Below are 22,298 nucleotides of genomic sequence, written 5' to 3'. Positions count from 1 at the left end.
CCTGGGCTCAAGCGATCCTCCCACCTTAGCCTCCGGAGTAGTTAGGACTATAGGCGTGCACCACCATGCCTAGACGATTATTTTTTTATTTTTAGTAGAGATGGGGTTTCACCATGTTGGCCAGGATGGTCTCCATCTCCTGACCTTGTGATCTGCCCACCTCAGCCTCCCAAAGTGCTGGGATTACAGGCATGAGCTACCGCACCTGGCCTCCCTCCTTTTTTTTTTTTTTAACTTAAAAGGTGGAGCTGAGCAGTGGCCTAGGGTTTAGTGCGGTGGGTTGCTGTGTGCTGGTTGTGGGTGGGACTCCACAGTTTACCACTGAGTTGTCTCTGCCCTCATACACATCTCAGTTCCTCTGATTAAGCCCCGCAAGACACTCCCACTTGGCTCCCGGTCACTCAGGCGCACCTTTTGGCTAGAAGGAGCAAAACGCCTTCTCTTCAGAGCTGGAGAAGTTCAGTATCTCATTCATCTAGAAAACCACGGCTCAGTTCCTCAATTAAGCTTAATTTTGGAAGAAAACAGAAGACCTTCAGAATGAACTTTCACACTAGAATTAGGATTGTAAACAACCATTTCTTAGGAGGAAAAAAAAAAGCACCTCAGAATAAACCAAGGGCCATCAACTAAAGGGACGTCCGAGCTGGGGAGGACTCACTGGTTCCACTGGAGAAGCTCAAGGTCAGGGAGGCTGTCCATGAGCCCCTGCTGGTGCCTTAGCTCCGAGTATGGGCAATTCCTTTGGGGTCCTGAGTCTCCTCTGAGGCCCCAGGTTAGATGCCAAATTGCTGTCTACCAAAAGAGTCAAACTCTGTAAAACATTTGAAGAGATTTATTCTGAGCCAGATGAGTGACCATGGCACATGATGCGGCCTAAGGAGATCCTGGGAACGTACGTCTACGGTGCTCAGGCCACAGCTTGGTTTCATACATTTTAGGGAGACATGAGGCATCGATCAATACATGTAAGATGCATGTTGGTTTGGTCCAGAAAGGGAGGACAACTGGAAGCGGGGGCTTCCAAGTCATAGGCAGATTCAGGGATTTTCTGATTGGCCGTTGGTTGAAAGAGGCATCAATAGAAAGGAAGGTCTGGGCTGCGATAAGGGGATGTGGAGATCAAGGTTTTATTATGTGGACGAAGCCTCCTGGTAGCAGACTTCAGCGAAAATAGCTTGGAAATGTTTCTTATCAGACTTAAGAGTCTGTTCTATCAGTAATTCCAAAACGGAGGAGGATGTAATGAGGCGTGGCGAGCTTCATGGCCTGAACCATTTTTCAGCTTAACTTGAGAATGCCTTTGGCTGAGAGGAGGGGCCCGTTCGGATGGTTGCGGTGTTGGGGAGGGGCCTTAGAATTTTATTTTTGGTTTATAGGCCCTGGCTTATCTTCTAGTTGAGCAAGGAGGGCTTTGTGCAGTAAGAAAACACACCAGTTGTTCTGACATCAACAACTCGTGATTAGCGTAACTGCAAGTTCAGAAGATTCACCAGCAGGCTACCTGGCCACACAATTTTAATAACCCACTGCTCAAACCATCTGAGACTCCCTCACAGAATACCTACAAAGTGTCACTTAGTTCCTATCTTTCTGGGACCTCTAATAGCTACCGTATTACCACTAATCTTTAATAGCTACTACCGTATTACCACTAATCTTTAGTAGCTGCCGTATTACCACTAATCCTTAATAGCTACGGTATTACCACTAATCTTTGGTCCTTGCTTGTTTAACCTCCTTGTAAAGGTTGTGTCTTCCAAGTTGCAACAGTTGCACATCAAAATGGTCAGGCAAGCATTTCAACCAATCCTTGTCTCTGATTCAGACTCTTCTGATGACCCATCCTCGGGACCCCTTAGACCAGGCAGCCAGAGATTTCCGTGCCGTCACTGGACAGGGCCAATGCTCCCAGTCCGCAGGAAGTGGGTGCAGAAGACTGGCCTCCTCCTGCATCACCCTGAAGAACAAGGGATGGCAACCTCTGAGGAGAGGAAAAGGAGACAGGAATAATGCCGAGTGGCTGCAGGAGAACAGAACATTCCAGGCAGTGGTTTCACATGACTAGAGCTATGGGCTGATAGGCCCTGAACAACCAGGCTGTGGTCCCAGCTAAGAATGACCGAATCCAACACGGCGCTGGATGTGATCTAGCTCTCACTTACGAACTCGTTATGTGCACCGTGACATTTCCAGGAGCTCTTATATTTGGCGTAAAAGCGGGTGGCAACACAATTCTGAGAAATCCCCACCTTTTTCCAGGAAGCTTCGTGCATCCTCCATCCCTTGGTGAAAGAAATCCATGAAAGTAGCAGCCCAGTTCCCTTGGCATATGCATCTGCTCTGAATTCAACCATAACCGCTTTCTTGAGTGTGGACTTTTTGCTTTGCAATAACTCTCTGTACTTTCAAAAAACCAAAGACAAAACAAGCAAACTAAAATGGCTCCTCCCGGGCACTGCAGAGAGAGCCCACCCACACCTGAGGATGCTACACAGTGCATGACAGAGTGTCTACGATGGTTTTATTTTACATTTTGGTTTTTTTTTTTTTGAGACAGAGTTTTGCTGTGTCGCCCAGGCTGGAGTGCAGTGGTGTGATCTCAGCTCACTTCAACCTCCGCCTCCCAGGTTCAAGTGATTCTCCTGCTTCAGCCTCCTGAGTAGCTGGGATTACAGGCACATGCCACCACGCCTGGCTAATTTTTCGTATTTTTAGTAGAGATTGGGTTTTATCATGTTGGCTAGGTTGGTCTCAAACTCCTGACCTCAAGTGATCCGCCAGCGTCGGCCTCCCAAAGTGCTGGGATTGTTGGCTAAAGCCACCGCACCTGGCCTCCTTTACGTTTTTACAATTGCCATTCAGTTGAGCATATTTTAATTTATTTATAGTCTATGCAGGCTTCTTGTCAGCTCAGTTTAACAAAATCAAACCAAACAGCTAATTGAGGCAGAATTCATATCCTATACAACTCACCCATTTACAGCGTACAGTTCAGTGGTTTGGAGGCAGTGGGCCTCCCTCGTGGCCAGAACCCATCTGCTGCTCTTAGACGGGCCCTAGACTCTGCCCCGTATCCCCTTGACTCACCCCGGAGGTCCCTTCCTAGTGTCACATTGGTATTCACATCTTTAGCTACTGAAGACTCCAGGTCCAGGGCTTGGTAGCGGGCTGTGGCCCCTGCCAGGCTGGCTTCAGTCACAATCAAGGGTTATCTCAGACGTTCCTCCTGCCTATCAGGGCCTGCACCCTCTGCCAAGAGACTCTCTACAGACCTCAGCGGGGTGTGTCCTTGGTCCCAGCTCGGGGGAAGGTGGGGTGGGGACAGGATCAGGTCATCCATGAAAGACCATGGCAGGGCCTGAGCTCATTCTGCTCCCTGGAACCTGGAAGGTGCTCAGCAAATACTTGTGGAAACAGTAGCAGGCAACACTGAGGGCACTGATTCTGTGCCAGGAGCTGTGATCTTCCTTTTCCATTCTCACGTCTCCCACTGTGACCCTCTGAAGAACCATGACAATTAGGTGTTACTGTTACTTCCAAAAGCCTCAGAGAGGTTAAGTAACTCACCTGGGGTTGCAAAGTAAATAAATAAACAAACCAATAAACAGTGCCCCTTCCTAGAGCTCCAGGTGCTGCCACCCATCGAGGATCTCTCAGCAAAGGTCTCCGCCCCTTCCTCTGCCCTGAGTATGCCAGCTGGGCACATTTAGTGTGGAAATAGAGCCACAGTTGCTCATCTTGACCTGCGCACCCAGAAGAGTGGGGAGGAGGAGAGGAGGGAGATGAAGATTTAGCATAGAGACCCTTGGTGGGGCCATGGGGGGCCTGGGACCACTGTGGCTGGGGGCTCTGAGGGCTTCCTAGAGGAGGCAGCATTTGCCACCAGGGTCCTGCTGATATTTTCATCCTGTGACCTTCCCCTGGGGGACGTTTTTCCTGATGAGGTAATTCCCTGCTAGCCATTCCAGTAAAAACACAGCAAAGTTTCAGACAACCTGGAGTTGACCAACCTGTTCCCAAGCCGGTTGTGCAGTGTGGCTCCCGGGGGCAGGGCCCTGGATGAGCAGGGCAGATACAGAGCAGTTGTAGGTCCTGGCAGTGAGAAAAGTGTAGGTGTGGGAATTAGGAGGTGCAGCCCTGCCCCACGCCTGTTGGGTAATCCTGAGCATCAGCCCATTGCCAGGCATGGGCACCAGGCTCTGGGAGGATCGCAGTCAGCCCAGGAGGGCTGAGGACGGGAGGTGGGAGCAGAGCCAGCACATCAGGAGGCAGCATGTCCAAGGAAGAGGGTGGAAGTGCGGTGAAGGGCCCGGGAGCAGAGCCCACACTGGGGTACGTGGGGCCACAGGGCGAGGGCCAGCTGGGGGCTCCAGGTAAAGTGCAGGTTTTACCTGGTGGGGTACATTGGTGGAGACCAGGGGCATGGAGGGAAAGGGATATTTGGCCATGGCATGTGGGTTTGGGGGTGAGCCCACTAAGGGGCTAGCACTGCAGGGTGATGGGGCCATGAGCAGGGGCTTGCTCGGGAGAGGGAGGTGGGCGCTGGTGTCTTCTGAGCCTCACTTTCCCCTGTGGCAGGCTCCTGGGAAGCACTCCGGAGTGCTGAAGAATCCTGTTCCCCAGAAGCCCCAGGGATGGGGACAGACCCCGTCCTCCCTTTGAGGAGCTCCCAGGCTAAGGGAGAAGGCAGATTTATGGACAGACGACCAGGGGCACCAGGGCTGGGATCTGGATGTGAATTGGGGATTGAAGCAGTGCAAGTGCAGATGAGGCCACCAGCCTCCAGGGCACCCACCTCGGATGCTAAGGCTCAGCTTGCCACTCGCCGCCCCTGCCTCACCAATGCGGGTCTGAGGCAGCAGCCCTGGGCATAGCCCTGTGACCTGCTGCCGAGGCTGAGGTAGCACAGATCCACACCCAGATACACACATGACACGCATAGACACAGACACCCACCCACACACAAACACACAGACACCCCCCCACACAGACACACAGACACCCCCCGACAGACACACACACAGACATCCACAGACACACAGACACCCACAGATAAACATACAGACATGCAGACACCCACACACACATAAAGGCTCAGACACCCATACACACACAGACACACAGATACACACACAGACACATCCACAGACACACACACACACAGACACTCATGCACAGACACACAAACATCCACAGACACCTACACACATACACAAACACACAGACACCCATACACACACTCACAGACACACAAACATACAGACACCCATGCACACACAGACACAGACACCCACAGACATACAGGCACACACACACACAGAGACACCCATACACAGACAGACACACAGACACCCAAACACACACACAGACACACAAACACACAGACACCCACAGATCCACAGACACCCATACACACAGACACCCACACAGACACAGACACCAGTACACACACAGACACCCATATACACACAGACCCACAGACATCCATACACACACAGACACCCACACATGCACACACAGACATCTATACACACACACACAGACACTCATACACACAGACACCCATACACACACAGCCACACAGCCACAGACACCCATACACACACAGACACACAGACACCCACACACCCATATACACACAGACACACAGACATCCATACACACACAGACACCCATACACACAGACACACAGACACTCACAGATGCACAGGCACTGTATACACACAGACACACAGATACCCACAGATGCACAGACACCACATACACACAGACACACAGACACCCATATACACACAGACACACAGACATCCATACACACACAGACACCCATATACACGCACAGACACACAGACACTCACAGACCCACAGACACCCATACACACACAGACACCCACACATGCACAGACACACAGACATCCATACACACACACACAGACACTCATACACACAGACACCCATACACACACAGCCACACAGCCACAGACACCCATACACACACAGACACACAGACACCCACACACCCATATACACACAGACACACAGACATCCATACTCACATAGACACCCATACACACAGACACCCACAGATGCACAGACACCGTATACACACAGACACACAGACACCCACAGATGCACAGACACCACATACACACAGACACACAGACACCCACAGACACACAGACACCCATATACACACAGACACACAGACATCCATACACATACAGACACCCATATACACGCACAGACACACAGACACAGACACACAGACACCCATACACACACAGACACCCACAGATGCACAGACACCATAGACACACAGACACACAGACACCCATACAGACACTCATACACACAGACACACGGACATCCATACACATACAGACACCCATGCACACATAGACACAAAGACACCCATGCACACACAGACACACAGACACTCACAGACACCCATATACACACACAGACACGCGGACACTCACAGACACCCAGACACACAGACACAGAGACACCCATACACGCACAGACATACAGACACCCACACAGACAGACACACAGACACAGACACACAGACACCCATACACACACAGACACACAGATGCCCACAGACACAGACACCCACACAGACACATACAGATACAGACACACAGACACCCATACACACACTCACAGACACCCATACACACATAGGCACACAAACACCCACAGATGCACAGACACATACATACACACAGACACCCACAGATGCACAGATATCCATATACACACACAGACACATGGACACTCTGAGACGTACACACACCTATACACACATAGACACACATACATACATAGACACACAGACACCCATATATACAGACATGGACATTCACAGACACACAGACACCTATACACAGACAGACGCCCATACACACATAGACACACAGACACCCATATACACACACACACACAGACACACAGACACCCATACACACACAAACGGACACCCACAGATGCACAGACACCCGTATACACACACAGACACACAGACACCCATACACAGCCACACAGATACCCATACACACACACACACACAGACACCCATACACACACACATATACCCAGACACACACACACACACACAGACACCCATACACACACAGACACCCACATACACACAGACACAGACACCCACAGATGCAGAGACACCCATATATACACACAGACACTTCTACACAGACAGCCACACAGATACCCATACACAGCCACACAGATACCCATACACACACACACAGACACCCATACACACACAGACACCCACATACACACAGACACCCACAGATGCAGAGACACCCATATATACATACAGACACTTCTACACACACAGCCACACAGATACCCATACACACACACACAGACACCTATACACACACACACAGATACCCAGACACACACTCATACACAGACACATAGATACCTATATAACAAATAGACACACCGACACCCATATACACATTCAGACACCCAGATACTTATACACATAAAGACACACACAGACACCCAGATACATGAAGACACAGATATCCATACAAAGACACACAGAAACCCAAAGACACACAGATAGCCATATACACAGACACACAAACACCCTGACACTCATACACACACACACACACAGACACCCATACATGCAAACATACACAAAGACAGACACCCATATGCACAGAGACACACACATAGACACACAAAGATATACAAAGACACAAAGACAAGCAGACACACGGATACACAGACACAGGATTTGCAAGGCATTCTTCAGTCTCTGGGTTGGGGTGCTCAGAGCCCTTGCCGGGGCCTGGCAATCCTCCTGAGTGTCCCCTGGGACCTCCCCGACCCTGTCCTGATCTCTCCTCTCCAGATGCCACTGGGCTTCCCCTGGGCCCTCTGGCTAAAGCCCAGAGAGGTTCACGCCCTGGGGCAGTCTCCTCTCTGCCAACCTATCCCCACCTGCCACTTGTGCCCATGGATGCCAGCCCCGGAGCTCTCTCCTCCGCTTCTGCTTCCTTCCAGGACCAACTGAGTGCCACCCCCCTCCACAGAGCAGGTGCCAAACCCTCCTCAGTGCTAGGGCATGCCTATGGCTTCAGTTTCCCCATCTGCCACCCCAAAGCTCTGTGATTTCTGACGCAAAGACCCCTCCGAGTTCCTTGTTTAGTCCCAGAAGGGAGGAAGATCCAGGGGAGACCCTGTTCCATCTGGGTGGTCTGGGTGAAGGGGTGACCAGGTGCCAATGTGGGTGGGTATGTGTGTACAAGGAGGGGAAGAGCAGGGAAGAGCTGGCATGGCGGGCAAAGGGGTCACCCGAGGTATGGAGTATGCTGGACTTCCAGTGCACCGAGACGGGAAATCCCTCCTTGGAGTGGGGGAGGTCAAGCCCAGGGCCCTCCCTCAAGGGTGCGCCTGGGAGGCAGGTGAGCGGAGGGGGTGCAGGCAGCCCCAGCCCCCGTGGGGTCATTCTGTGTGTGTGTGAGGTGGGGGGTGCCTGTGGGGTCATTCTGTGTGTGTGTGAGGTGGGGGGTGCCTGTGAACTCCCATGGGTGCAGCTGGGACAAGGGTGTGCAGACGCTGGGGTGGCTGGAGGGTGCCCATGAAGGATGGGCAGCCCTGGCTACGCAGTTCATGCTGCACCCTCCGGCAGGACGGACCCCTTTGAGGACACGCTGCGGCGACTGAGGGAGGCCTTCCACTCGGGGTGCACTCGGCCGGCCGCGTTCCGGGCTGAGCAACTCCAGGCTCTCGGCCGCTTCCTTCAAGAAAACAAGCAGCTTCTGCACGACGCGCTGGCCCAGGACCTGCACAAGGTGGGCCGTGGAGGGTGGGTGCAGGCAGGGGCTGGAGCGTCATCCCGGTCCTTCAGGAGCGTCCGTGCCCCCAGTGACTGGCTCTGTCCCTAGTTTTATTCTGATCAACAGACCCCTCCCTGTGACAGTCACCTGACCTTCACTCATAACACTCACGGCCACTCTGCGATGCAGGCTCGATGGCTGGCCCCATGTTGCAAATGGGGAAACTGAGGCACTCAGGGGTTAAAGTCACTTCCTTGCCAAGGCCACACAGCCAGAAAGTTCCAGATCAGAATTGCAGCCATGTGCAGTTCCCAGGGGACTGCAGCGCCTCCCATAGGAGCTGTCTCCATGTATCTGGTGGGGGTGGTGCCTGCGTGTGCCCTCCTCAGATCCTAGACCCCTCCTGGGCCAGCTCTGGGCCTGACCACTCGGCATTCCACCTCCACCACAGTCAGCCTTCGATTCAGACATATCTGAGCTCATCATTTGCCAGAATGAGATCAACCTCGCTCTCAAGAACCTGCAGGCCTGGATGAAGGACACGCCAGCGTCCACAAACTTGGTGAGCCATGCTGGCCACAGCGGGAGGGCAGGGCAGAGCACTGGGCAGCTCTGACCCAGGCTGCTTCCTGCCCCTGAGCCCGGGCAAGTCACTGACTTTCTCGTCTCTCCTGGGACTCCATTGCACAGGGAGCTGAGGCTACAAGTGTGAGGTGGGTGGGTTTGGGGTGGCCCTTGGCAGGCTCTCATGTCTGCCCTGTGCAGTTCACAAAGCTGGACTCAGCCTTCGTCCGGAAGGAGCCCTTTGGCCTGGTCCTCATCATCGCACCCTGGAACTTACCCATGAACCTCAGCCTGGTGCCCCTGGTGGGCGCTCTCGCCGCAGGTGAGGAGGGGTTCTGAATTCCATACCCTCCCTGCCCAGCAGCCCTTCCCAAAGAGGCCCCCAGAATCCTGCCTATGCAACACCCTCGGCCTCATGTGCCCTCCCAGCCCAGACCCTGGGTGGGTGCGGGGACCCTGGCTCCCCCAGTGACGGCCCCATCTGCCCGTGCAGGGAACTGCGTGGTGCTGAAACCATCAGAAATCAGTCGGGGCACAGAGAAGGTGTTGGCTGAGGTGCTGCCGCGGTACCTGGACCAGGTGAGGGTGGCCCTGTCCCGGCAGCTCCCGGCGCCCCCACACCTCCCCGCTGCGGGCTGAGGATGCCCTGCTGGCCCCAGAGCCTGCCCCTGAGCAGCCCGTCCCACCTTGCAGAGCTGCTTTGCCGTGGTGCTGGGCGGGCCTGAGGAGACGGGGCAGCTGCTGAAGCACAAGTTCGACTACATCTTCTTCACAGGTGAGGGGGCCAGGCCAGGGTCCCAGAGCATGCAGAGGGAACAGCAGGGGAGAGGGCGGGAGGACTGTGGAGGGAGGGGGCTGGGGCCAGCATGGGAAGCTGGAGCTGGCAGAAGCCATCTGCCAGTGCAGGCCAGGCCCCGGGCACACTGGAGGAATTGGACCCTGGGGTGGCCGGGCTGGAGGCAGGTCCCAGTGGGTGAGGCAGAACCGGCCAGGAGAGGTGGGAAGCAGGCCAGGACTTGGGCCGTGAAGGTTTTCTATGAAGACAGTGGGCAAGAGTCGACAGTGGGCAAGCCCGCTGACTCTACCACCTCTCCAAGGAGGAGCGGGCCCCGGCCTGGTCCAGGTCACTGAATGGCCACTCTGGTTTCCTTCCATGCCCAGGGAGCCCTCGCGTGGGCAAGATTGTCATGACTGCCGCCGCCAAGCACCTGACGCCCGTCACCCTGGAGCTGGGGGGCAAGAACCCCTGCTATGTGGACGATGACTGTGACGCCCAGATCGTGGCCAACCGCGTGGCCTGGTTCCGCTACTTCAACGCCGGCCAGACCTGCGTGGCCCCTGACTACCTCTTGTGTAGCCCTGAGATGCAGGAGAGGCTGCTGCCTGCCCTGCAGAGCGCCATCACCCGTTTCTATGGCGACGACCCCCAGAGCTCCCCAAATCTGGGCCGCATCATCAACCAGAAACAGTTCCAGCGGCTGCGGGCACTGCTGGGCTGCGGCCGCGTGGCCATTGGGGGCCAGAGCGACGAGTGCGATCGCTACATCGGTGAGTCCCGCTGTCCCCGCCACAGCCCACGTGGGCCGAGACCCCTCCTCACTGGAGTGCCCAAGCTGGGCCATGAATCTGGGCCCGTACCTGAAATCTGGCCCCACCGCCAGAGCCTGACCTGGAGCCACAGCTCCGGTGCCACTAATCTGTCTCCGTGCTTCTGAGCCTGTGGCCCCATGAGGCCAAACTCTGGTCCCTCAGCCCTGGATTCACTGAGCTCAGACCCCGGGCTCCAGGGCCCACCGTGCTCAGATGAACTCCCATCTCACCACCGGCTGTCCTGAAGGGCCACGACCTCAGATTCTCCGAGCCCACGACCCCCGGGTTCCAAACTCTGACGGCCCCACCCTGAGCCCCCGGTCTCCTGGGCCGAACAGCTCAGCAGCTCACAGGACACTGCAGCTCCAACATTCTTGGACGCTGTTGCCTCATGAACTCCAAGGTTCTGAGGTCCCATCACCCCTGACTGTGGGACCAAGATGGGGGGATTCTCTGGGCCCCACAGGCCCTGGGCAGGCTGGGGAAGCCCTAGGGTCCCTTCTGGGGGCTGTGGGGAGACTTTCTTCCCTAGACACCCCAAATCCTGGAGCCCTGGGAAGTCAGACCCAGGGATCCGGGCCTGGAGCCATGGCTCTTGGCCATGTCCCCACTGCTACCCCCACCCCTGGGGGCTGTCCTGACTGTGGCCCCAGGGCTGAGCCATCTCTGGTGCCCCGCAGCCCCCACGGTGCTGGTGGATGTGCAGGAGACGGAGCCGGTGATGCAGGAGGAGATCTTCGGGCCCATCCTACCCATCATGAACGTGCAGGGCATGGACGAGGCCATCGAGTTCATCAACCGGAGGGAGAAGCCCCTGGCCCTGTACGCCTTCTCCAACAGCAGCCAGGTGGGGGCGCGGCCGGGCTGGCGGCAATGGAGGGGCTGAAAGGGGCACAGACTGGCCCGTCTCCTTTCACAGCCCTTCTCAGGAGGGCTTTGGGGCAGCAGATACCTCAAGGGTAACTATATCTAGGCCACCTGGTAAGACTGCATCCGGCGAGGATGCCTGGCAGAAGGGGTATGGTCCAAACCCACCAGGCATGTGGTGGGCCCGCCTTTTGTCCAGGAGGGAGAAGCCTGCACCTGGACTGTGCAAAGGTTCTGCACGGGCCAGCAGAGGCCCTGAGTGGAGGTCAGGGACCGGGCAGAGCCGGGGCCTGGCAGCCAGAACCCAGCGGGTTGTGGTGGGGCCTGCACCCCCTACTGCAGCATCCTAACCTCATGACACAACTCAAGGCCACTGGCTCCCTGTGGTCCTGCAGGGTTTCCTGGTCTTTGCACCATGGTGGTAATCACCCCCATGGCACCCCGACACTCGCAGCACCCTGACCCTCACTGAGTGTGCTGTCCCCACCACCCCCTGCAAGATGGGTAGAGCGGAGATGATTGCCTGATAGAGGGTGGAGGGACAGGCGAGGATGAGGTGGGCCTCCTCCACCACTGCTGTGGAATGGGTGGGGCTCAAGCCCTCTTCCCATGCCTGGAGCCCACTGCCCCCTTCCCACTCCGCGGCAGGTTGTGAACCAGATGTTGGAGCGGACCAGCAGTGGCAGCTTTGGAGGCAATGAGGGCTTCATCTACATGACTCTGCCGTCCCTGCCGCTGGGGGGCGTCGGTGAGTCCCTGCCCATTTCCACCCCCAGCGAAGCTTGGGTTTGGAACCCCAGACCCAGGAAGTCCCTTCACTCACTGTTCAACCTTGATCCGGGCCCTGGGCCTCTCAAGGCCTCAGTTTCCCTCTCTGTAAAATGTCTCAGTGAATGGCCTGGCTCTCTCTGAGCTCCCTGCCAGCTGTGTGCCCCTGGCTAGGCAGCGGGCTGCTGCTGAGGCTGCGTGGGTGACCTGGCTCAGGCCCTCGCTCTCTGCGCCCACACAGGCCACAGCGGGACGGGCCGGTACCACGGCAAGTTCACCTTCGACACCTTCTCCCACCACCGCGCCTGCCTGCTCTGCCCCGCTGGCCTAGAGGAGCTCAACAACATCCGCTACCCTCCCTATTCCCACAGCATGCAGGAGCTGGTCCGCTGGGCCCTGGGCTCCCACAGCTGCACCCTCCTGTGAGCACCCTGCCCGCCTCCAACGGGTCGCACAGAGAAACCTGAGTCTAGCCCTGAGGGGCTCTGTGCCCCTCAACTCACATTGATCCTCCAGACCGTGGGGTCCCCCAGCCTGAGGTTGGTGGAGCTGTCACATGACTGCATCCTGGCTGCCGGGATTGAAAACAAGGTCCTGCTTCTATCTGGGGGACGCCATTCGTTCGAGAGAGGCCAAGAGGCCGCAAAACGTGCCAAGTGTCCCCACTCACCCCACCCTCCCCAATTCCAGCCCTTTGCTCTCTCAGTCACGGTTGGCCAGGCCCAGTCCTGTGATAGCTTTACCCCGGGAAGGACAGTGCCCTGCCTTTTTTTTTTTTGAGATGGAGTTTCGCTCTTGTTACCCAGGCTGGAGTGCAATGGCGCGATCTTGGGTCACCGCAAACTCCGCCTCCTGGGTTCAGGTAATTCTCCTGCCTCAGCCTCCCGAGTTGCTGGGACTACAGGCATGCGCCACCATGCCCAGCTAATTTTTTGTATTTTTAGTAGAGACGGGGTTTCACCATGTTGACCAGGGTGGTCTCGATCTCTTGACCTCGTGATCCACCCGCCTCGGCCTCCAAAACTTCTGGGATTACAGGCGTGAGTCACTGTGCCCGGCCAGTGCCCTGCCTTCTTAGGGGCAGCAGCGCTGAAGGGTTCAGAGCGTGGAGTTCTCTCCTCTAGGCACGCACAGGTCCACCTCTGCCCCATCCCAGCCGCACCGGCACCGCCTCCCCCAGGGACCCTCCCACATCTCACACCGGTCTCTGCACCACTCCCTGGCTCACACTGCACCCTGCACTCACCTGCAGCTGCTGCGTCCACTGGGAAAGCTGGGGTCGGCCTCACTCCACTGCGCAGCGTTACTGGGGCCTGTGGCAAGTCCCTTGACTTCTCTGAGCCTCAGTTTCCTTATGTGAAAGTTGCTGGAACCAAAATGGAGTCACTTACGTCAAATGCTAACAAAATGGAGTCGGGGAGGTCACAAGGAAGCCCTCACACACATGCCCGCAACAGGATTTTTCACAAGACACTCCTGCACTTAGATGAGACACAGGGCATATGGAGAGCACGTCCTGAGCCTGTAGCATTCCCCGTGAACTGCAGACGCTTCCCTAGCACGGCCGTCTCTAACTCCTGCGATCAGCTTGTGACCTATGAACCTTGTTTCAAAGCCGCTAACACGGCCTTCTGCTTTAAAAGCATCCCCGTGGCTGCGGCCCCCAGTGTGTAGCTGGGGTCCGTCCTCACACTCCCAGCGATCCTCTGGACTTCCCAAATAAACTCATCTGTTCTGGAGAGCCTCCCTCTCTGAGGTTGAACTTACCTTGTAGAATGGGGTCTCCACACATCTGGATCCTAAAGGAAATCTCAGATTTAGAACGATGTTGCGGAGTCTGCTGTCAAACCTTGGCTCAAGCGTCTCTCTCGGTCTCCCAAAATGCTGCGATTACGGGCGTGAGCCACCATGCCCAGCCCACATTTCTAAAATACGGTATTTCAGTCCAAACCTTGCTAATATAATCACTGTTTCTAATTGTATCCTGCTTACAGAGAGCAGGGATTTATTTTTATTTTAATTTTTGGCTGATGTTATATAAATAAGAATATTCATGAATAGTTTCTGAATTTTGTGGGAATCAAATAGGGAGAAAAAGTGAATCCTTCCACCTTTGTTCACAAAGGACACTTGGTCAAGTTATTGCAGATGTCAACCCAAAGAGTCAGACTCCGTACAATATTTGAAGAGATTTAATCTGACCATGGCCCGTGACACAGCCCTTAGGAGATCCTGAGGACATAAGCCCAAGGTGGTCGGGTCACAGCTTGCATTTATACATTTCAGGGAGACATAAGGCATCCATCAATACGTACAAGATATATGTTGGTTTGGGCCAGAAAGATTGGACCACTCAAAGCTGGGGCCACTGTACTCCAGCCTGGGCGACAGAGTGAGACCATGACTCAAAAATGAAGAATAACCGTGAGTGACAAAGCCCGGAACAGCCAGGCCGAGATCTGAAGACGGCTGACGATTGACAGGAGGTTTAAGCATTTCCGCAGCATACAACCACCCAACACGGTGATCACAGTCATGGATGTATCCTGGCACACCAGAGTTTGAGGACTTCAGACCGTTGCCCACGTTTTAGTGACACACTTACACAGACATTACTTACGGGAAGTTAAACACCATTTCTGTCTGGCAATGCTTCCCGTGTTACTCACCAAATAAGCCCGGTCATTTAATCTCTCCAAAAGATGAGATACACAAACTTTGAGGCACTCCAGGAGGCCCTTCTGGAAGAATCTCAAAGTTGATTTTAGGCCAGATGGCTTAATTTAGGATTTGGATCCTGGGAAAACCTTCGATCTAAAGATGTCAGAAAGTTGGAATGACTTTCTTCAACCAAATCAGAGATCACTGCTAAATAATAGTTACTCATTTAACCACAGTGACAATCAAAAGACTTCAAAAGGAAGGCCGGGCGAGGTGGCTCATGCTGTGATCTCAGCACGTTGGGAGGCCGAGGTGGCAGATCACGTGGTCAGCCTGGACCAACATGGTAAAACCCCGTCTCTACTAAAAATACAAAAATTAGCTGGTCATGGTGGCGGGCACCTGTAATCCCAGCTACTCGGGAGGCTGAGGCAGGAGAATTGCTTGAACCCAGGAGGCGGAGGTTGCGGTGAGCCGAGATAGCGCCACTGCACTCCAGCCTGGACGACAGAGCAAGACTCTGTCTCAGAACAAACAAACAAAAGACTTTAAAAGCGATACGGAAAGTTCCATGCATGGGAAAACCTTTAAAGCTCAGTCTCCCTAAGCAACCTGTGTTTCCTAGGCCAGTAAGCAGGGAATACATTACTAATACCACAGGAAGTCCTGGTGACATGAAACAACTCAGCCGCATTAAGAAAAACTAAGAACACAGAATGAATCTACACTGGCACAGTGCCGGGGCGCGGTGGCTCACGCTTCTAATTCCAACATCCCAACACTTTAGGAGGCTGAGGTGGGTGGATCACAAGATCAGGAGTTCAAAACCAGTCTGACTAACATGGTGAAATCCCGTCTCTACCAAAAATAGAAAAATGAGCTGGGTGTGGTGGCACGCACCTGTAATCCCGGCTACTCGGGAGGCTGAGGCAGGAGAATGGCTTGAACTCTGGTGGAGATTGCAGTGAGTCAAGATCACGCCACTGCACTCCAGCCTGGGCGAACGAGAGAGACTCCATCTCAAAAAAAAGAAAAAAACAAAAATAAAAACAAACAAACAAAAAAACCTGTTACAAATAATTTCATCTAATTATAGCCAACATGTTCTTTTTTAAAAGAAGAAATATATGTTTGTAATCATATTTTAGGTTCTGGGGTACATGTGCAGATCATGCAGGATTGTTGCGTAGGTACATACATGGCAACGTGGTTAGCTGCTTCCATCCGCCATCCCCTATAACCGGCATTTCTCCCTCTGTTATTCATCCCCAATCTCTCTACCCCCCACTGTCGCTTCCCTAGTCCCCCCGCAATAGGCCCCAGTGTGTGATGCTCCCCTCCCTGTGTCCATGTGTTCTCATTGTTCAACACCCACCTATGAGTGAGAGAGAACATGAGGTGTTTGATCCTCTGTTCTTGTGTCAGTTTGCTGAGAATGATGGTTTCCAGATTCAACCATGTCCCTACAAAGGACAATAACTCATCATTTTTTATGGCTGCATAGTATTCCATGGTGTATATGTGCCCCATTTTCCCTGTCCAGTCTATCATCAATGGGCATTTGGGTTGGTTCCAGGTCTTTGCTATTGTAAACAGTGCCGCAATGAGCATATGTGTGCATGTGACTTTATAATAGAACGATTTATAATCCTTTGGATATATACCCATTAGTGAGATTGCTGTGTCAAATGGAATTTCTATTTCTCGGTCCTTGAGGAATCGCCACACTGTCTTCCATAATTTACACTCCCACCCACAGTGTAAAAGTGTTCCTATTTCTCCACATCCTCTCCAGCATCTGTTGTCTCCAGATTTTTTAATGATCGCCGTTCTAACTGGCATGAGATGGTATCTCAATGTAGTTTTGATTTGCATTTCTCTAATGACCAGTGATGATGAGCATTTTTTCATATGTTTGTTGGCCTCATGTATGTCTTCTTTTGTAAAGTGTATTTTCATGTCCTTCGCCCACTTTTGAATGGGCTTGTTTGTTTTTTTTTTTGTAAATCTGTTTTAGTTCTTTGTAGATTCTGGATATTAGCCCTTTGTCAGATGGGTAGATTGTAAAATTTTTTCCCATTCTGTTGGTTGTGGGTTCACTCTGATGACTGTTTCTTTTGCTGTACAGAAGCTCTGCAGTTTAATTAGATCCCATTTGTCTATTTTGGCTTTTGTTGCCAGTGCTTTTGGTGTTTTAGTCATGAAGTCCTTGCCTGTCTATGTCCTGAATGGTTTTGCAGAGGTTTTCTTCTAGGGTTTTTACAGTGTTAGGTCTTATGTTTAAGTCTTTAATCCATCTGGAGTTAATTTTAGTGTAAGGTGTCAGGAAGGAGTCTAGTTTCAGCTTCTGCACATGGCTAGCCAGTTTTCCCAACACCATTTATTCAACAGGGAATCCTTTCCCCCATTGCTTATTTTTGTCAGGTTTGTCAAAGATCAGATGGTTGTAGATGTGTGGTGTTATTTCCGAGGCCTCTGTTCTGTTCCATTGGTCTACATCTCTGTTTTGGTACCAGTACCAAGCTGTTTTGATTACTGTAGGCTTGTAGTATAGTTTGAAGTCAGGTAGCGTGATGCCTTTAGCTTTGTTCTTTTTGCTTAGGACTGTCTTCGCTATGTGGGCTCTCTTTTGGTTCCACATGGAGTTTAAGGTGGTGTTTTCCATTTCTGTGAAGAGAGTCATAGGTAGTTTGATGGGGATAGTGCTGAATCTGTAAATTACTTTGGGCAGTATGGCCATTTTTACAATATTGATCCTTCCTAACTATGAGCATGGACTGTTTTTCCATCTGTTTGTGTCCTCTCATATTTCCTTGAGCAGTGGTTTGTAGTTCTCCTTGAAGAGGACCTTTACATCCTTTGTGACACCTGACATTTTCATTGTAAGTTCCCATTCACGAGCCTTGTCATGACTTACTCAGACACCTGCGACATGCTTGGACTGCCTGGTATTTCCTCTGTCTTAAACGTGCAGTCGTTTCAGTCTAGGACAGACACTGACCATACAGGATTCTTTCCTGTACAAAATTATTCTCACTGCTTCACATCCATAGCTTTCTTTACCTCTCTCTCTCATCTACTTATGGGTTCCTTTTACCTTTTTTCTATTTCTTTCTTAAGTTCTTATTTAAAAACTCCCTTTAAATAACTTCTGAATTACACAAAATTACTTTTTTCTCAATAAAGAACATGTTTTATACCTTTCTTATTGTTTTCTTATTAAGTACCCATTACTTTTGGAAACTTCCTCTATAGATTTGTATATTAGGATTTTTAAAAACCCTTATTACTCTTAAATTTTTGTTTTTAATTATCCTTTGCTTTTTTTTGAAAAAGGGTCTGTTTCAAATTGATGAAACAGGGTCTTGCTCCAACACCTAGACTGGAGGGCAGTGGCATGATTTTGGCTCACTGCAGCCTCAACCTCCCTGGCTCAAGTGATCCTCCCACCTCAGCCTCCTGAGTAGCTGGGACTAGGGTAGGCATGTGCCGCCACCCCTGGTTAATATATATATATGTATATATGTAGGGACATGGTCTTGCCGTGTTGCCCAGGTCTCAAATATCTTCCTGCCTCAGCTTTTCAAAGTTCTGGAATTGCATGAGCCACAGTGACTGTCCGGTACCTTTCAATTTTATTAAAAACAAAGGAAACACAAAATCTTGAATTGCCTATACCATATTGGTATTTTATGGAGAAGATCCATTTTTTAATTGTTAGAAAAATATGTTTCCCTGGCTGGGTGCAGTGGCTCACTCCTGTAATCCCAGCACTTTGGGAGGCGGAGGTGGGCAGAGTACGAGGTCAGGAGTTTGAGACCAGCCTGGACAACACAGCAAGACCCTATCTCTAAAAAGGAAATACAAAAATTGGCCAGGTGCATGCTTGTAGTTCGGCTCTGCGGGAGGCTGAGGCGGGAGGACTGCTGGACTGAACCTGGAAGTTGGAGGTCACAGTGAGCCAAGATCAGGCCACTGCACTCCAGCCTGGGTGATGGAGCCAGAGCTTGTCTCAAAAACAACCAACCAACCAAACAACTCCACTGCACAAGAGCTTCAGAATTGCTTGCCTCTAGAAACCATACTTTCCTCAGAACATCTAACCCTTCCAAAACTACAGCAGCAGCCAGAAGCCGCCGTTCACCCTGACGCATTCCTTCGTGATGAAGACTTTACTGATTCATTCTGTGACGGAGGGTGAATGAGCAGAAACTGCTGTGTGGTGTGTGGTTCACGCCAAACAGAACCTTTAGATGGATGGCTCATTGCTTCTCCCTCACGGAAGTGAAGCTCATTTATCATCATGCACACCTGATCAATCAGAAAGGTCGTGGCTGACACCAACTCCAGGCTCAGCACAGGCTTTATGGGGCGAGCTTAGAGTTTAGCAGCGAAACACTATGGCATGGACCTGAATGGAGACTTCGGCCAGTTGCAGGAGATGGGCATTAAGAAATACCAGTTCTCACAGAATAAAGGTGCTTCATGCAGACATCTGTTCCCAGGGCTTCCTTCTGCAAAGTGCTAATGCTGTTTTCATGAATAAGGTCTTCAAATCTCCCCTTAATGAGACAGAACAGGCCAGCGCTGGTCATATCAGTCATAACGTAAGGAAGCAGATCGTTATTAGTGACAGTGCCAAGCCTTGCAGATTCTCTCCTGGGTCTTCAGACTGACACACACTCATCTCCTCGGGTCAAAGATGTACTGTGGAACTATTTGCACACCCACAAAAGGATATTGACAAACAGCTCTGTTTTTTTCTTTTGTGATAAGGTTTCACTCTGTCGTCTAGCCTGGAATGCAGCGGTATGACAATGGCTCACTGCAACCTCCGACTCCCTGTGCTCAGGTGATCCTCCTGCCTCAGCCTGCTGAGTAGCTGGGGCCACAGGTGTGTGTCACCACGCAACTCATTTTTTTTTGAGACAGAGTTTTGATCATGTCACCCACGCTGGAGTGCAATGGTCAGCTCAGTGTAACCTCTGCCTCCTGGGATCAAGAGATTCTCCTGCCTCAGCCTCCTGAGTAGCTGAGATCACAGGCATGCCCCCCAAGTCCGGCTAATTTTTGTATTTTTAGTAGAGATGGGGTTTTGCTATGTTGGCTAGGCTGGTCTCAAACTCCTGACCTCAGGTGATCCACTGCCTCGGCCTCCCAAAGTGCTGAGATTACAGGTGTGAGCCACTGCGCCCACCCTGATTTTTGACTTTTTTGATAGAGACAGGGTCTCCCTATGTTTCCCAGGGTGATCTTGAACTCCTAGGCTCAAGCGATCTGTCCCCCTCGGCCTCCCAAGGTGCTGGGAGTACAGGTGTGAGCCAAGGCACCCAGCTGACAAAGAAGCTCTTGAACAAATTCGTTTTATCAGATTCTCTAGCGCTAAAATAGTCCTACCTCACTGTAATGTTTTGTAGAGTATCTCACAAAATAATGAAGAAAGCCCTGATATTTCAACAGGTATTTTTCTGTCTATTTCCTTCTAGCCTTTGTACCCAGGACAGCAGATTTGTAAACAGTTGCACGTGTATACAGCCTTGCCTGCTTTGTGTGATGATATAATAAAAACGGTATCTGAAAACAGTACTTTTTGCCTCAAATGGCAGAGCTCCTGCTACTGGTGACCCGGGGTGTGGCAAGGGGCTCTGGGGGACGCAGCTCAGCCTCCTGTGAAAAAATCTGTCTCTCTAAAAAGAACTAATTCCCAAAACCAGTCCCACTGCTGTCTACCCAGATGCGGGCTGCCCTTGGCCTGGCAGGTGTCTCTCAATCCCCCAGAGCACCAAGAGCCAGAAACAGAACCCAAAACGGGAGCTGCACCAAGCCGAAGTCCAGAGACCCCACTGCGGGGCCCGGGAATTTACCCACCTCGTCAACCCACAGTCAACGTCCGCTTTCTTCCCTGAGGGAGCAGCAACGACCCAGCCAAAGGTCCAGGCCGCCGCTTCTGCACTTTGGGGGTAGTGCCGAGCGACGGCCCCGCGGGCCAGGCGCCAAGCAGATCCCAGGGAGTCACCCTCCACCCTCTCGGGCCACGTGGGTGGGTTCCCCTGCGGGAGGTGCCACTGCCCACTGCTTCGCCCTAGGGAGCCTCAGGGAGTTAGGACCAGAACCCCATTCGGCCCAATCTGATGGCCAGAGTTTTGTTACCCACACAACGCGTGGGCTCAGTTGCTTCAGGACGATTTAGCAGGAGATTATATTTCTTGCAACAAGTAAGGAGAACACCGAGACAGCTCCCGAAGCAGTGTGTCCCCGAGCTGAGGGCTGTGGCAACTTTTATAAGCATAGCGTAGTGGCCGGGTGCGGTGGCTCACTCCTATTAATCGCAGCACTTTGGGAGGCCAAGGCAGGGGGATCACGAGGTCAGGAGTTCAAGACCAGCCTGGCCAAGATGGTGAAACCCTGTCTCTACTAAAAATACAAAAATGAGCTGGGTGCAGTCCCGGGTACCTGTAATCCTAGCTACTCAGGAGGCTGGGGCAGGAGAATCACTTGAACCCGGGAAGCAGAGGTTGCAGTGAGCTGAGATTGTACCACTGCACTCCAGCCTGCTCAGCAGAGCAAGACTCCATCTCAAAAAAAGAGAAAAGAAAGAAAAGAACAGGAAAGAAAAGCATCAGGTCATGAGGCGTGCTCCGACTGCAGCCAGCAATGAGGTGACGCTGCCGCAGGGGAACGCCACAGCTCTGACCCCTCTCTGGGTCTCAGTTTCCCCATCTGCAGTGAGGAAACTGGCCCCAGTGATTGCGCTCATGATGCCACCATCCTCTGCCCTCACTCGTGCTGGGGTCTGCATTTGCCCATTGTCAAGCTTACGCCTGCCCTTTTTTCCTCATTCCTTTCAACTGCCCTTGGCCGGGAATTTCACAGGGAGGAGCCAAGGCCCAGAGAGGGCACTGGATCTCTCCAGGTCACACAGCCTGTCACGGAGGCAGGGTCGGAGCCAGGTCACAAGTGTGCACAGAATGCATGCACACACATACATGCTCACACACATACACACCTGCGCTCTCACACACG

At 52.5% G+C, this 22,298-nt stretch overlaps 1 protein-coding gene across 1 annotated transcript; it reads left to right on the top strand.

Moving 5' to 3' along the window:
- The first annotated feature begins 4,100 nt into the window (after positions 1 to 4,100).
- On the top strand, positions 4,101 to 13,370 carry LOC118145542 (aldehyde dehydrogenase family 3 member B2). Its single transcript, XM_035263517.3, has 10 exons — positions 4,101 to 4,335; positions 8,678 to 8,840; positions 9,277 to 9,387; positions 9,591 to 9,711; positions 9,883 to 9,968; positions 10,083 to 10,164; positions 10,551 to 10,937; positions 11,660 to 11,826; positions 12,495 to 12,594; positions 12,856 to 13,370. The coding sequence occupies exons 1-10, from the start codon at positions 4,277 to 4,279 to the stop codon at positions 13,038 to 13,040; spliced, it is 1,461 nt and encodes a 486-aa protein (XP_035119408.3). The 5' UTR covers positions 4,101 to 4,276; the 3' UTR covers positions 13,041 to 13,370.
- The last annotated feature ends 8,928 nt before the right edge of the window (positions 13,371 to 22,298 follow it).

This window comes from Callithrix jacchus, chromosome 10 (genome assembly GCF_049354715.1).
Source record: "Callithrix jacchus isolate 240 chromosome 10, calJac240_pri, whole genome shotgun sequence".
NCBI lineage: Eukaryota > Metazoa > Chordata > Mammalia > Primates > Cebidae > Callithrix > Callithrix jacchus.
The sequence above is the reverse complement of the archived record's forward strand: the minus strand, read 5'-3'. Positions and strand labels throughout refer to the sequence as shown.